The sequence below is a fragment of the Pezoporus flaviventris genome, unplaced genomic scaffold, assembly GCF_033815535.1.
Source record: "Pezoporus flaviventris isolate CSIRO_AGI_PZ_B2104156 unplaced genomic scaffold, CSIRO_AGI_Pfla_v1 ptg000050l, whole genome shotgun sequence".
NCBI classification, from domain to species: Eukaryota; Metazoa; Chordata; class Aves; order Psittaciformes; family Psittacidae; genus Pezoporus; species Pezoporus flaviventris.
In genome coordinates, this window is record NW_026892598.1 from 1,646,268 (window position 1) to 1,659,029 (window position 12,762).

Consider the following 12,762-nt stretch of genomic DNA (forward strand, 5'->3'; position numbering starts at 1 on the left):
ACATTTTTGACAGAATATGGACTAGGTCTTAGCAGATTGCTAAGCACATTGCTAGTGTTTGGTAAGTAATGATAAATGGTAATTTAAAATTGCATTTCTATTTTTTTTTAATTTTTATTATTTATTTTTACACATTTTAAAGCTGAAAAGGGACCACTAAACAGTAAAGCAATTCTTGGCTCAGCTGATTGACTGAACTGAAATCGTGGTACTGGACACTGTCTCAGTACCAAATGAACACCAGAAAGGCCAATAAGGCACTTAAGGCTCAAAGCTGAAACACTGAAGTATAAAAAGTATCTGCACTCAGCATGTCCTATTAACATCATCTTTATTTCCTTTTTACAAAAAACAGAAATAACAACAGACAAAACATACTCAAAAAAATCAATGCTTTTGCCTTGGTCTCACTGAGGAGTTGAGCAGGCAGAGTCCTGGCTGAAACTTTGACAGTATATGCCATTGACAAAGGGGAATAAAGATATATGACAATATATCCATGCAAGACACAAAGTACAAAACGTGTTCTGTGGCCCAACAAACATTTTGCAGGTTGCCTGTGTCATAACAATTTTCAAATTGTTACTTTTGCTCACTCTTGCCTTTACACAGCACAGCTTACAAACAAGTTACATATACACATATATCATAAAATGTTTTGTATATGGTCTAACTGCTACAAATTAAGGCATCCTAACAGCTGCTGTTTTGCTGGTGAGGAACATGTCTCATTAATTTTTCAAAAAGAATATATTTCAAACAAAGTGAGACAAGTAAAGATATGGTTTAGAGGAAGAATTCCTGCAGCTCTGGCTCTTCAGTACTCTTTTGACTGTTGGGTTTCTGGCTTTTCCCATTGATGTCATCATGCCTGGAGAAAGAAAGAATAAAATTACTCACTAACAACATAGAGGGGTTTGCCTTGTGTTTGTATAGCCTGTTCTACTTCATTTGCAAGTACTGAACTCTAATCAATCTTCCTCTCTCTGTATATTTCTTTCAACATGTACTATACAAAATACTTCTTAATACTATGGATTCTTTCTTGTAGCTCCTACTCTAAAATCAAAATGGTAAAGCAGCAGGACAATGAAGACCTTTTTAAGTCATGGCATTAACTGGTACACTGTCATAATATTCTGGTAATAACTGAAAGAATGTCCCAAAATTCCTTTTCTTTTAGCAAAAAGTAACATAGTGATAAAAAGGTCCACTACAATAAACATGAGACATATCCTGTTTGCTTCTGACTCTACCTGTAAGGGAATCATCAAGTCTCCATTAGAAGTCATCATAAAGAAACAAACATTTTCAGAAGTTGATTCATTGGACTTACTTTAAGTGTCTACTTAAGTAGAACATGGTGGCAAAAGCCAGAGGAAAAATGGCAAGTAGCAATTCTATTTCTGATACGGGCCCTATATCTCTTTTAACACTGTGATTTAGGTAAAATCTCCATTAAAATCATTAATATTATTAGTTACATAGATAAGAATTATTTCTCTACAGTGCATCTTCATCTCCACACTAAGTAAATTTAAATTAAATAATCTTTAAATCCATCTATTGTGTGCAAAACTGAAATGATAGTTTGCCAATTAAAGTCGAAAAATGAAACACTAAACATTTGTAACATTTTTTTCCTCACTTCCTTTCATATGTCCTTATTCTTAATCCCCAGTATGCTTCCCCTACTCTTCAATTAACCTTCCAGCTGAATGATTTTTGATTAAGCATTCAGACCACAGAAACTTCCAAACAGGTTGAAAGCCTTTTAGGCTTATTTTCAGTTATTACTGCTGAACAGTAGAACTCCTTTGTTGCTGCAAAGGACAGATACCAGCAGGAGATTAAATACCCACAGCGAAAGGTAAGAGTATGTGTATAAAATGTTTGCCTTCAGCTGGCATACTTGTGAGCCTAATTCTTACAAAGCAGAATAGCTTTATTCCAGGCTATAATCACCACAAAGAACCAAAAAGCTCCAAGAGACTGATACTTAGGATGCTCAGATAACCTCATGGCTATTTCAGGTTTTAACAGAAGCTGTCCTTTCCAGGGACCACAGCTCTGGGTCTTAATAAGAGGGCACAAGGGATCATTTTATTTTAAAATCCCCCTAATTCATCTAAATTACCATTGCCACATACCCAAAGCAAGAGGAAAAGATAGAATTGAACTAGGGGAGATAGAATTTGTAGGACTGGGTTTGAAGAGGTAAAAGAGTAGCAATTAACTTTTTGGCATTTAACATGTATTGCTATTATCAAGTATGTTTAGTGTTAACCATGGATCTTTTTTAAGGGGTGCTTTCTAAGTCTAAGATAATTTGCATCAATTTACTACTTCATTAGCTTAGACTTGTAGTGTTGAAAGACCCTTTGGAGGAGTCCTCCATGTAGGGGCTCATTAGGCACTCTGAAGACACTATTTTTCAGGTCTACAGTCACACTGTGACCTCAGGATCATTTTTAGCTAATGCAGGTGACTGTAGGTCTGTAGTGTTGAACACACATGCCTTTTACAACAGTGCCTGCTGAGCTGAAGCAACCATATTACTAACATTACTAGCTAGTAACCAAATTTCTAGTATCTTCTGGCGTCTGTGTTACCACAGAAATACTAAAATATCCCCCCATACAACAGGCACTTGATGCATGATCATAACAGCTCACAACAACTGTAAACTGTCTGGAACAAGGCCTAAATTACTCCAATATTGATTTTATACTTTACTAGTTCAAATAGCAACTATTTTATTAGTTATCCAGATAAGTATCCTTTTTTCTAGACTATATATCTGAAGTTGTAATTTATCCAGCACTATTCCTGGCAGTGGAATACCTGTTAGGTGAGATCCACACACTTTTATTTTAGAAGTATGCGCAGTTTACCATTTGACAGAAATCTGATGGTAGATTCTGCTGATTGCCCCTGATGTCCGAAACAATTTTTGCTGTTTATAGCTGCAGCTAAGGGGTTTGTATTGATATGTTGAGTTAGTGCTTACCTTAATGTACTGTAGATTTCAGATGATCTAAAGTGTGAGAAGGAACTGTTCACTGGCAAACATACAAGATGGAAAAAACTACAAGCATTTGCTCAGAGCTGTAACATGCAAGAAAGTAGCCAATCCTTCCAAAAGGGGAATAAAAATCTCAACCCATCCTACATATCCAAAATTTACTCTAGGGACTTGAGAAAAATAGGGTGTATAAAGTTTTAAAAAGACACTAAAAAACGCAGCACAATCCCTTACTAATAAGCTGTGACCAATCTGAAAAAGTAATCTATACAGCCTTGAAGTACTTTGGTATTTTAAATGAAAAAATAAAACAAATGAAATAAACAGAAGCTGAAAAAAAGAAGCTGGAAACTGGTGGACAGGAATGTCATCTGACTCAAGGTAGATTTTTGTATAATGACTTTGGATTTCAGAAGATGCTAATAAAATTTGCTGTATCTACAGTCTACAGTCACTGTGGGCTAGTGACCGTGTCCAGAAATATAACCCTCCCATATAACAATCTATAAAGGTTTTAAACACCAAAGACCATCCTATTTTCAGAAAGGTTCTTTTTCAAAACAGTTCTGAAATGGTATTTACACAGTCTCTACAGACCTTACAGGGAAAATTCACATAGTGTCAAGGGGCTTGTAGGGCATATGATGGTGATGTTCTTCTGTTATTTAAATTTCACAGGCTGCAGGGCAGCATGCAGTGGACTAATAACAGGAACCTATTTTGTTGTTCAAAAAGCACAACACATGATAAAAGGCATAACAAAAGCTGGCTAAGAAGCTCCGAGAGCCCTCAGGTCTGATTTCTGAAAACCACAATACACCTTCCTTCTTATGTGATTTTTGGAAATCTCATGCCAACAGTCTCTGGCACAGTTTCTCTTTCTTCTCCTAATCTGTGGGTACTTCTCTCCTAATCTGTGAGTACAACAACAGACTCTTTCAACTGTGCCGCTAGTGCACTCTGCTTCTTGTTTCCTATTCTCTGGTTTTCCACATGCCCACCATCACAGGGACAGCTTCAGGACATCATGCTTGGACCAGAAGTGCCTCTAGGCACTTCTTGGCAAAACCTTCACGCTTCCAGCAGGTGATTCTGCAGCTCTGCAGCAGCAGCCAAACCCCTCCTGTCCATTGCTGCTTCTGGGTAAATGCTGTGCGGCCAGGGACTTCTCACACAAGAACATTTACACCAGACAATACCAAATTACAACAACCGGCGACATCTGGGAGATAGCTCTAACATAAAGATGAGATTAATGGTTTTGTGTTACTCCATGGACTGGACAGGCAGCTGGCTGTTTTGACTGGAGGCTGCCCAGTGATGGTCCCTCAGACTGCTGCTGTGCAGTCAGTTTTCTGCACTACAATTTCCCACTTTGTTTTCAGGAGAGAATGAAACTTCTTGGAAATATTGCAGTTCCACCTGGTTTCACATATACTGTGCCAATGACTTCAGAACAAGACTCCCATTTCCATTATGGAAATTGAGTTTTTAAGCAGGGGAGGATCCTGGCTTTAGAAAAGAAAACAACCTAACAACAACAAAATTAGGTGTTTAGAAAAGAGTAACCTGAAAGGAGTTTAGGCTTTGAAAAATACAGAATGACTATTTTATAATTTTCCCTTCATATGTACAATTATGGGGTTAACAGCAGTCATTTCCAGGCCTAATGAAAGGACTTACACCTCAGTTTAACAGAAAAAATGATAATCACAAAAATTTGTGAGTGTGAAGAGCTGAATAAAAATGATAATAGGTAATTTTTACAAAGCATTTGCTTGTCAAATAAAATCCCATTTTGTCAAATGTTATTTTTTCCAGTATATCCTTATGGACCTTGAGAGACTGGTCTCTATTTGCCTGAATAGTCCTGATGGAACATGTCTAAATTAAGGAGTTTGAATACAGTCAAAGTTACCAGACTTTTAAAACCAGATTTAATGCCAAAGTAAGAAAAATGTGTGAAAACAGGAGAGCACTAGACTTAAAAGTACAGCATTCTGCCTCATGTTCTCTGTAGTCTCCATTTAGAGATGAACTGTAGTTGTTTTGCTCTCCTCATGAGAGGAAATTTAACTTCCATTCTCATCTGGTACTTGCCTTTTATTCAAGAGAGGCTGAATACTCAGTTAAAGTGTGCTATACTCCCTGGTGGGTTTACAAGTATGAATACCTTCTATACTTACTTGGACTCAAAATCTGTAGCCAGTTCAATGGTGACATCAGCAGAAATCCATCATACATTTCTGCTTTTCTAGGAACTCACATATTTATCTGTTCATCTATTTCCCTTCTTATGTATCAATCAGTTACAGTATTTCAGTTATGAATAAAGTTAGCAAAGACATGCAATTTGAAAAAACAAAGCAACATTAATGCTAAATATCACCATGCATAAGCACATACCAAGCATAGTTACACAGAAGTTCTTCATTCAGCATGCTAGAGGAAAGACTGGTGTAGCTGAAGCAAGGACCCTAAGGAAGTACAACATCATATCAGTTAAAAACAAGCACTAAGCTTCCTACATACATAACATAGAAGGCAAACAAAACATGCAAATAGCCACAATAACATTTAAACAAATTTCTTTTTGAGTTAGTAAATAAGGCTGAATCTGTCACCTTGTTGAGATGTGTGCTTTGGTCCTTTGGTTTGGTATGAAAATGTATTCTTCCCACAATTTTGATGTTGGCCACAATGACATGCAAACATGGCCTTTTCACAGATGTATTTTACAGTGTGTCAATACTGTTACAATTACCTCATCTAATTCTTCAAATTTCTTAGGGAACTGTGAAAACTTCTCATAACCTTGCACTCTTATCAGAACACCTTTGAAGACAGACCATCTTTTCTCTGTCACTATAAAATCTGAATCACTCTTAAAAAAAATTGCCACTGTGTTATGAAAATAATTCTGTGTTAAATTGGCTGTTTGACTAGAAGGCGTATGCCTTTTAAAGACTCGAATCAGTAAAATTCATACTGTGATTCTGAGTAAAATTTAACAAATGCAGTCCCACTTCAATGCAGTTTATGAGGTCCCATTTTAATTTTGTATTTCATTTCATATTCTGCTGTAGCACTACTGTTCTAGCACTACCCACTAATATGGACTACTCACTGTTTCCCAATTCTCTTTTTCCACTCTTTCTTTTCCATGCTCATTTTGCCTCCTCTATGCCTAAGATTTTCCTGTGTTTTTCTCCCACTACCTTGTCATACTTTTTACAGTATATAATTCACTATTCCTCCTCCTTTTGGCCTGCTTTATGTACCTTTTTAATCGTGAAATTATTCTTTTGCCTCATGTCTTTCCATCCACCATTCCCTCCCACCCTGTCTTTCACAGAGGATTAAATTCTCTGCCACTGCCTCTCACTCAACTCTTTATCGTGTCTCCAGATGCTAGCACTTCTCTCAGCTCTACAAATACATAGTGATCACAGCATTTCCTACCTGCCTCCTTAATTCAATGCCTCTTTCTTTCTTTTGGAAGATACATTTTTTCTCAAAGTGTTTTCTCTTTACTATTAAACAGGAGAGCCAGCCTCCTTAACTGGAGACACTACTCTTTCTGTTGTGATTCCAGAAAGGGAACTCTTGGGAATCACCTGGATCCAGTACATTTTGCTGCAGACCAGTATGAGATGCTGTGCCACAGAAGACTCCATACTATGAGAAGAGGGTGGGCAAAGAAGGGTACTGATGGCTTTAACACCTAAGGGAAGGCTGTAGCTCCAACAGAGGTAGGAAGGACAATCTCTGCTATTCTTCCTCTTTGTGTTCTACCACTTATTTTTACCATGTTGCTCTCATTAGTATTGGCTATAGAACAGGACAGGGCTAGATCCTCAATTATTCACTCCTCAGAAATCACATGGATTCAAATGTGACATTCTCACTGTATGACTTGTCACACAGAGCAACAACAAACATCTCCAGGTGAGTCATGTCTCTGCAGAAAGCTTTCAACACAGAACATGTGAATCATGTGCACCAAGAATACAGACTCTGCACACAAGCAATACCTATGTAAATACTCTTTGAAAAAGCCTTCTAAAATTAAAACAAAGAGAGTTTTCTCAGTCAAGTATTTGTGTGCATCCTTTTGCTACAGGAAGGCAGGAAGAAGAAGCTGTCAAACTTATACACTGCTTAAAGAGACAAGAGTAAAAAAAAGAGGCCCTTCCTCCTTTCAGTGCACTCACTGGCTTGTTTCTTCCTTTTGTGAGAGCTGCTGGATTTCCCTTGCTGTCTGCCATCTTCCTTCCTAATGAGGCAAAAGGCAGTGTAGATGAGGTTTTGATCAGGTTAGCTGTTTGACAGTTGTTGTTGTTATTTTGGTTGCCACTCAGTGTCTCCATTATGGACCGAAAGGTTCCAAAAGGCCTTTTTAGCTGATCCCCTGCTGTCTCACCAGAAGCAGGTGGAGCCCGCACAAGTCCTTTGCCCCGCTCCTTATCCTTTTCCTCATTTAGTTCTGGTTCTGCTAGCTCCACCTGCACTACAGGCTCCTCAAAAGTTACTCGAAGTTTCAAATTTTGGGAGGTTCTGCGCTTTGAAGATGGAGACTTGAGAGCACTCTTAGGGCTGGTGGCAACCTTTTGAGCAGCATCCATGCTGGATGGAGAGTTATCTCCACAAAACTGGCTCTGAGGAACAGTACCAGGCTGATAAGGGGCTTCATTATCCGGATCACTGTTCTCTGAAGTAGGGGAAGGACTGTGGCCATCCACAGACTTGGAGACCCTGATACCAAAAGGGAAGCGGCGTCCTCCTCCGGAAGTATGTTTCTTAATCATCAGGTGCAAACTCTCTGTGCTCTCAACACTCTCCACTATGGGCTGAGGCCTTGGTTTGTCAGTTCTTTTGATAGGGGTGTTCTTGTGGTCCTCAGAATTAGCCGAGTCTGTGTCAGACTCACTAAGTGACCTCTGCATCAGTTGCCTCAGTCTGGCTAACTTCAGCTCCCTCTTCTCTGGCAAAATCTTCTTCACGTTCTTGGAGGATGCATGAGCATCCTGAAATTCCAAAGTCAGCTTTTCCTGCGTACAGACATTTTCAGAGATTTCCTTCCCTAACAACTGGCGTAAGATTTTATCTGAGTCCTCATCTTTTGTCTTGGCTCGAGTGCGACTAGAAGTTCCCAAGCTGCCAAGAATATGAATCCCATCTTGGGTGTTTGATTTACTTTTTGGTGGAGACAATTCATCTGCTTCAGATGGTTTCCACAGGGGTTTGCCAGAAGCAGGAGATGATGGTAAGCTTAAAGAAAAAAAGAGGAGAAAATACCACAGCCAAATTAATGCACATATAAAATGTGAAACTGCCATTTCCAGTGTATGTGTCTGTCTCAGCTTATTGTTACTTACTCTCTTCATTGCTACCCACATGGAGCTCATTACTATGATGCCACAGCAAGGATTACACAGAGAAGGATGTAACTCTGCTTCCACTCCTAATTAGGATTTGAGTTTCTCTTACAAAGAAAACTCCTTGAAATTAAAACTTAGAATGGTTGTTTCAATGCCAAAGATGACTTTACTAGGAAAACTTTAGAGAAACCACTGTTTCCTATTTGTGGGAGTTGACATGTTTTAAAAGGTGAAAAAACCGTGTGAGGCCAAGTGCCTCCTATCCCCCCCCCCCCAAAAAAAAGTGGGTTATTCTAAATACTGTGAAATTACCAGCTATCTGTATAGCAATTGTTTAATAAATCTAAACTCCATCTGGTATTGTCTGGCCATATAAGACCTCATAAAAAGTCAAGGTGATTTGTGCTCAAAACCTTTTCAGATATGAAATACTGAAAAGTGTGAAAAAGGTGACATGAATTTATTTCAATACTATTAGAATAATGAAGTTCAGAACTCCAAAAGTTATAGAACAAGGAAACAGACTCGAAGAAGTCTGAATTGCAAAAAACATAAATTCTAGAGACCATTTTTTTCTCCATGACATGTGCTAGAGCTCATAATACTCTGCATTCTTATTTTAAACCTCTTTACCTCGAAGCAAGGATAAGACGATAAAATTAAGGTTAGTATGAGGCACTGAATTCATACAATTAATTTATTTTCTCACAAGCAACTTCTGATGAGTCCATAGTTCTCATAGCGTATAAAATTCACTATGCCTGTATTAGCCACCTCATCTTCAAATCATTTTCTGCTGCTTCTCCTGTGGCAAACTGAAATAAACATGAAAGAATACGCATGTATCTACCACAGACATTCCTAGTAAAAATGATAGGTTCTCTTAGATCTGCTACTGGCTGCTTGGATGATGATAATATTCACAAATGAGCTCTAGCTGGAAGGAAAAGTAGTACCCAACTGTGAAGTAAAACATTAAATAACAGAGCATCATTTTCAGACTTCCTTACTTAACTAAAAGGATACTGAAACCTACCTTTTTACAGGAATAATGAATGATGAGATATCTGCTCTCAAATGATCTTATCTGATACTTAAAGAAAAGAGTCCTGGTTCTCACCAGTACTCATATGTGAGACCAGTCAGCAAAAATTGCACAAACCAAATAAGCTGAAACAGATATTGGTCTTATTGTTCCTGTTGAGCTGGCAGACAGGGAAGACAGAGACCATGATTTAAAAAAAAGGGACAAAACAACTCTTTCCAGTGTGGTTTTCTATTTTAGGAGTTTGGAGTTTACAGCCATTTCCTAGCTGAAATTCCTTCACACATGCACCTCCAATCCCAATGTCCTTGTTATCTACTTCTGTAACTTTTTGCACTTGTCTGAAGCACTCACACATTAAATTGAGGGTCATGGAGCACTTGTCCAGAAAAGCATTTGGGATTCTGTGAGAGTGGAACAAAAGCAGTCACTGAATCTATGAATTCATACTTGATGACCCAAAGCTCTGACCATCAATATCTGTAGAAGCTTTTTTGTTAACTTTACATTTTAACATATATGAAATTCCCTAACAACTCTGAAACAAGGAGCACTGCATGTGTCTTCCAGAGAGGAAACTGGATTAGAAGATTATGACAAACTGAGTCCTATTTGCATGTGAGTTATTTAATTCCTTTCAAAGTTTTCTTCAGATTGTTATCAGACAAAAGTCATGTGCTCGCCTGACTTCCATGCATCACACTGGAAGTCTATGGCAGAAGTCACAGAGGTATGTTAGCAGGCTCCAGATCCAGTCAGCTGTCTTTACTTTCCTCCTCACTCAGTTTGTGTGTATTTCTGGCACTTCTGACAGGATACGTAAACAGTATACAAAGTTTTTGGAATTTTGACTTTCCATCGATCTAATGAAGCCAAAAGATTTAAGAAGCATAAGGAGTCTTACTAATCCGAAAGCAGGTTTTGTTGGCAACTGGACGAATTATTGCTGGAGGTACTGTATGGACCATTATAAGATCAAACTTTACAACTTTTCTAGGGTTTTCTAGGCTCCTCTGCTGTTCATCTAATACAACATATATTCTGTTCTACTGTAAATCTGATTTTCACTCTATTGGGTAATAGGGACTGTTCATTTCATAGTCAAAATTTCCAATAATTATACGACATTACACACTTTTACATTCTAGAAGCTCAGCTTCAAGCTCACAAAAAAAAACCCAACATATACCATTTAGCCAGGTCATAGCTTCTCTTGACAACTGATATACCATGAAACTATGCAAATCCAGACTGCAGCACAATTCTAGTCACCTTACCTTGGGGACATGGGCAGTGACTTGCCCTCAGACCGCTGGGCTTCTAAAAGCTGCTGGAGTTGGTTCTGTAATGTAACACGTTCCACTGTCTGCCTGCAAGAAAATGTAAGACTGTTTACCTTGAATTGTAAAACTGTTAGCATTAACAACCTACAGGATAACTGATCCTACCCATTCAACTTTATATTCAAAAAATAAATCCTTTTCACCTATACTTTACATAGTAAGTAAAAAGAGAAATTATAAATAATAGCACAAACAGGCAGCTTGTACTTGTCTCTGAATTCCTGTGGATATTTTGTGATGATGGCACAAGATCAACTCAGAGATTTCTCCGAATCATTACCTGTCAAAGATTATTTATTGTAATTCATATAAGGAAAATGTGGAAGCAGCAGTTCATTGGAACCAATTGACTTACAGAAAATAATAGCAGAGAAACAAAGATATGGCAGAACAAATGTAGGGCCACTTGATTCTTACTTGTTACCATAAAGGAAGAGGAAAGGGTCAGATTAAGAAGTCACTTCCTACATTTTGTAGTTGGCTTTTACTGAGCTAAATGATAGCTCCGACAACTGCTCTCTACTCTTCTATCTGCAAATAAACTCAGAGAGGAGCCTTTGCCCACTGGTCTAATCTTCTTCAACTGCAGAATGAAGCTAAGTATGATCTCTGTGTGATTCAGTGGAGTAGGAAAAAAACACATCTGCCTGCTGCCCAAATGTATCACAGATCCTACCTGTGCTTTACACTAACTTTATACTCAGTAGTGCTGTACCTACTGTAGCCTTCAGTCTGGTGTGATCTGCACTGATTTGTAAATAACTTTAGAGACCATTGTTTAAAAAATTGTGATAGTATATATTAATTGTTAGTATTATGAAAGTGACATCCATACTACAGACTCCATTCACCATCGAAATGTAATCATAATCTCTCTTATCCTGCCACATTCTTATTTTCATCAGAAAGACTCAGTTCCACAAGATAACCTGCAAACCTTCCAAGTAGTTCTATAAAAATGAAGGCTTAGCTCTATTTGCCTAAAAAAGTTTTTCTCCTGTTTCCCTCCCATCCAATTTAGACCTTCCATTCTAACATCAAAACACCCACACCTTTAGCTTGTCAACCACTACAGTTAACATTCCATCTTGTTTAGTGACCTCTAAGTTCCAGTGCTTCTAAACACTGCACAGACAGAATTATTGGGAAACTACTGAGAAACCAAAGAGACTTACAACTTCTTGTTACTCTGTGTATGGTACCTTTCATCTGGAATATAATTGGTACATTTGGTTTTATTTCCTGGTCCTCATAAAATCACCATGTGAAAATGACTTTTTACCTGCTTCTTCCAGGCTCTGCTTCTGTTGCTGTAGAAGTAATATATTTTTAGTATTTTAATTCTTGTTGGATCTGCAGAACTAATACAGTTCTCCACCAGTGAGCTGGACTCTTTCTTAGCTCACAGGCCATCAGCAGAAGAGTTAGCTGAGTTCCAAGTGCAGCCTTTGTAACTGGCAATGTGAAAGCCAGAATGACTCCAGATGACTTTTTAGACTACGGGTTGTACTTGCAGGGCTGGCAGAAAACCAAACTTTTTAGTTTTAAGATATCAGAGTGGATCTGAAAACTGCTACAGAAATAAAGGTAGGATTTTGACATACTGAATTGCCATCACATGCTTTATGTAGATCCTTTCTTCTTTTAATTTTCCATCTTCCTTCCTCTTGCCTACACACTTCCTTAGATTATTTTAAAATGACTCCTACCATCTGTCAACATTGGCTTATATTGCAACTTCCCAGATACTCTCTTTCAAGAGCCAGGGAAATTTGCATTTTGAGATTAGATTGTGATGCAGTTTGTCTGCTTTATTTGCCATTTATACTTCCTTCAACTTCTATTTCTAAATATCTAACTAATGTAGCTAACAGTTTCTTATGCTTTTAGCTGTAATGGAAATCTCTGACACCTCTTCTACTGAGTTAAAGTTCTCATTCCACTTAAACATCTTATTATGCTAAAAGA

The 12,762-nt window shown here is 38.0% G+C and overlaps 1 protein-coding gene across 3 annotated transcripts in view; it reads right to left on the reverse strand.

Annotated features, from left to right (window-relative positions):
- Positions 1–314: 314 nt before the first annotated feature.
- SNCAIP (synuclein alpha interacting protein) overlaps positions 315–12,762 on the reverse strand; it is a 76,418-nt gene continuing 63,970 nt past the window's right edge. Inside the window, exons 9-13 of one of the 3 annotated variants that reach the window (XM_061468680.1) lie at positions 10,729–10,821; positions 7,240–8,296; positions 5,432–5,502; positions 1,337–1,435; positions 315–871 (exon numbers count right to left, since the gene is read on the reverse strand). In XM_061468680.1, coding sequence (XP_061324664.1) covers positions 787–871; positions 1,337–1,435; positions 5,432–5,502; positions 7,240–8,296; positions 10,729–10,821 — 1,405 coding nt within the window. In that variant the 3' untranslated portion in view covers positions 315–786. The remainder of the gene's footprint in view (positions 872–1,336; positions 1,436–5,431; positions 5,503–7,239; positions 8,297–10,728; positions 10,822–12,762) is intronic. The other 2 variants (XM_061468677.1, XM_061468679.1) reach the window with 2 other exon arrangements.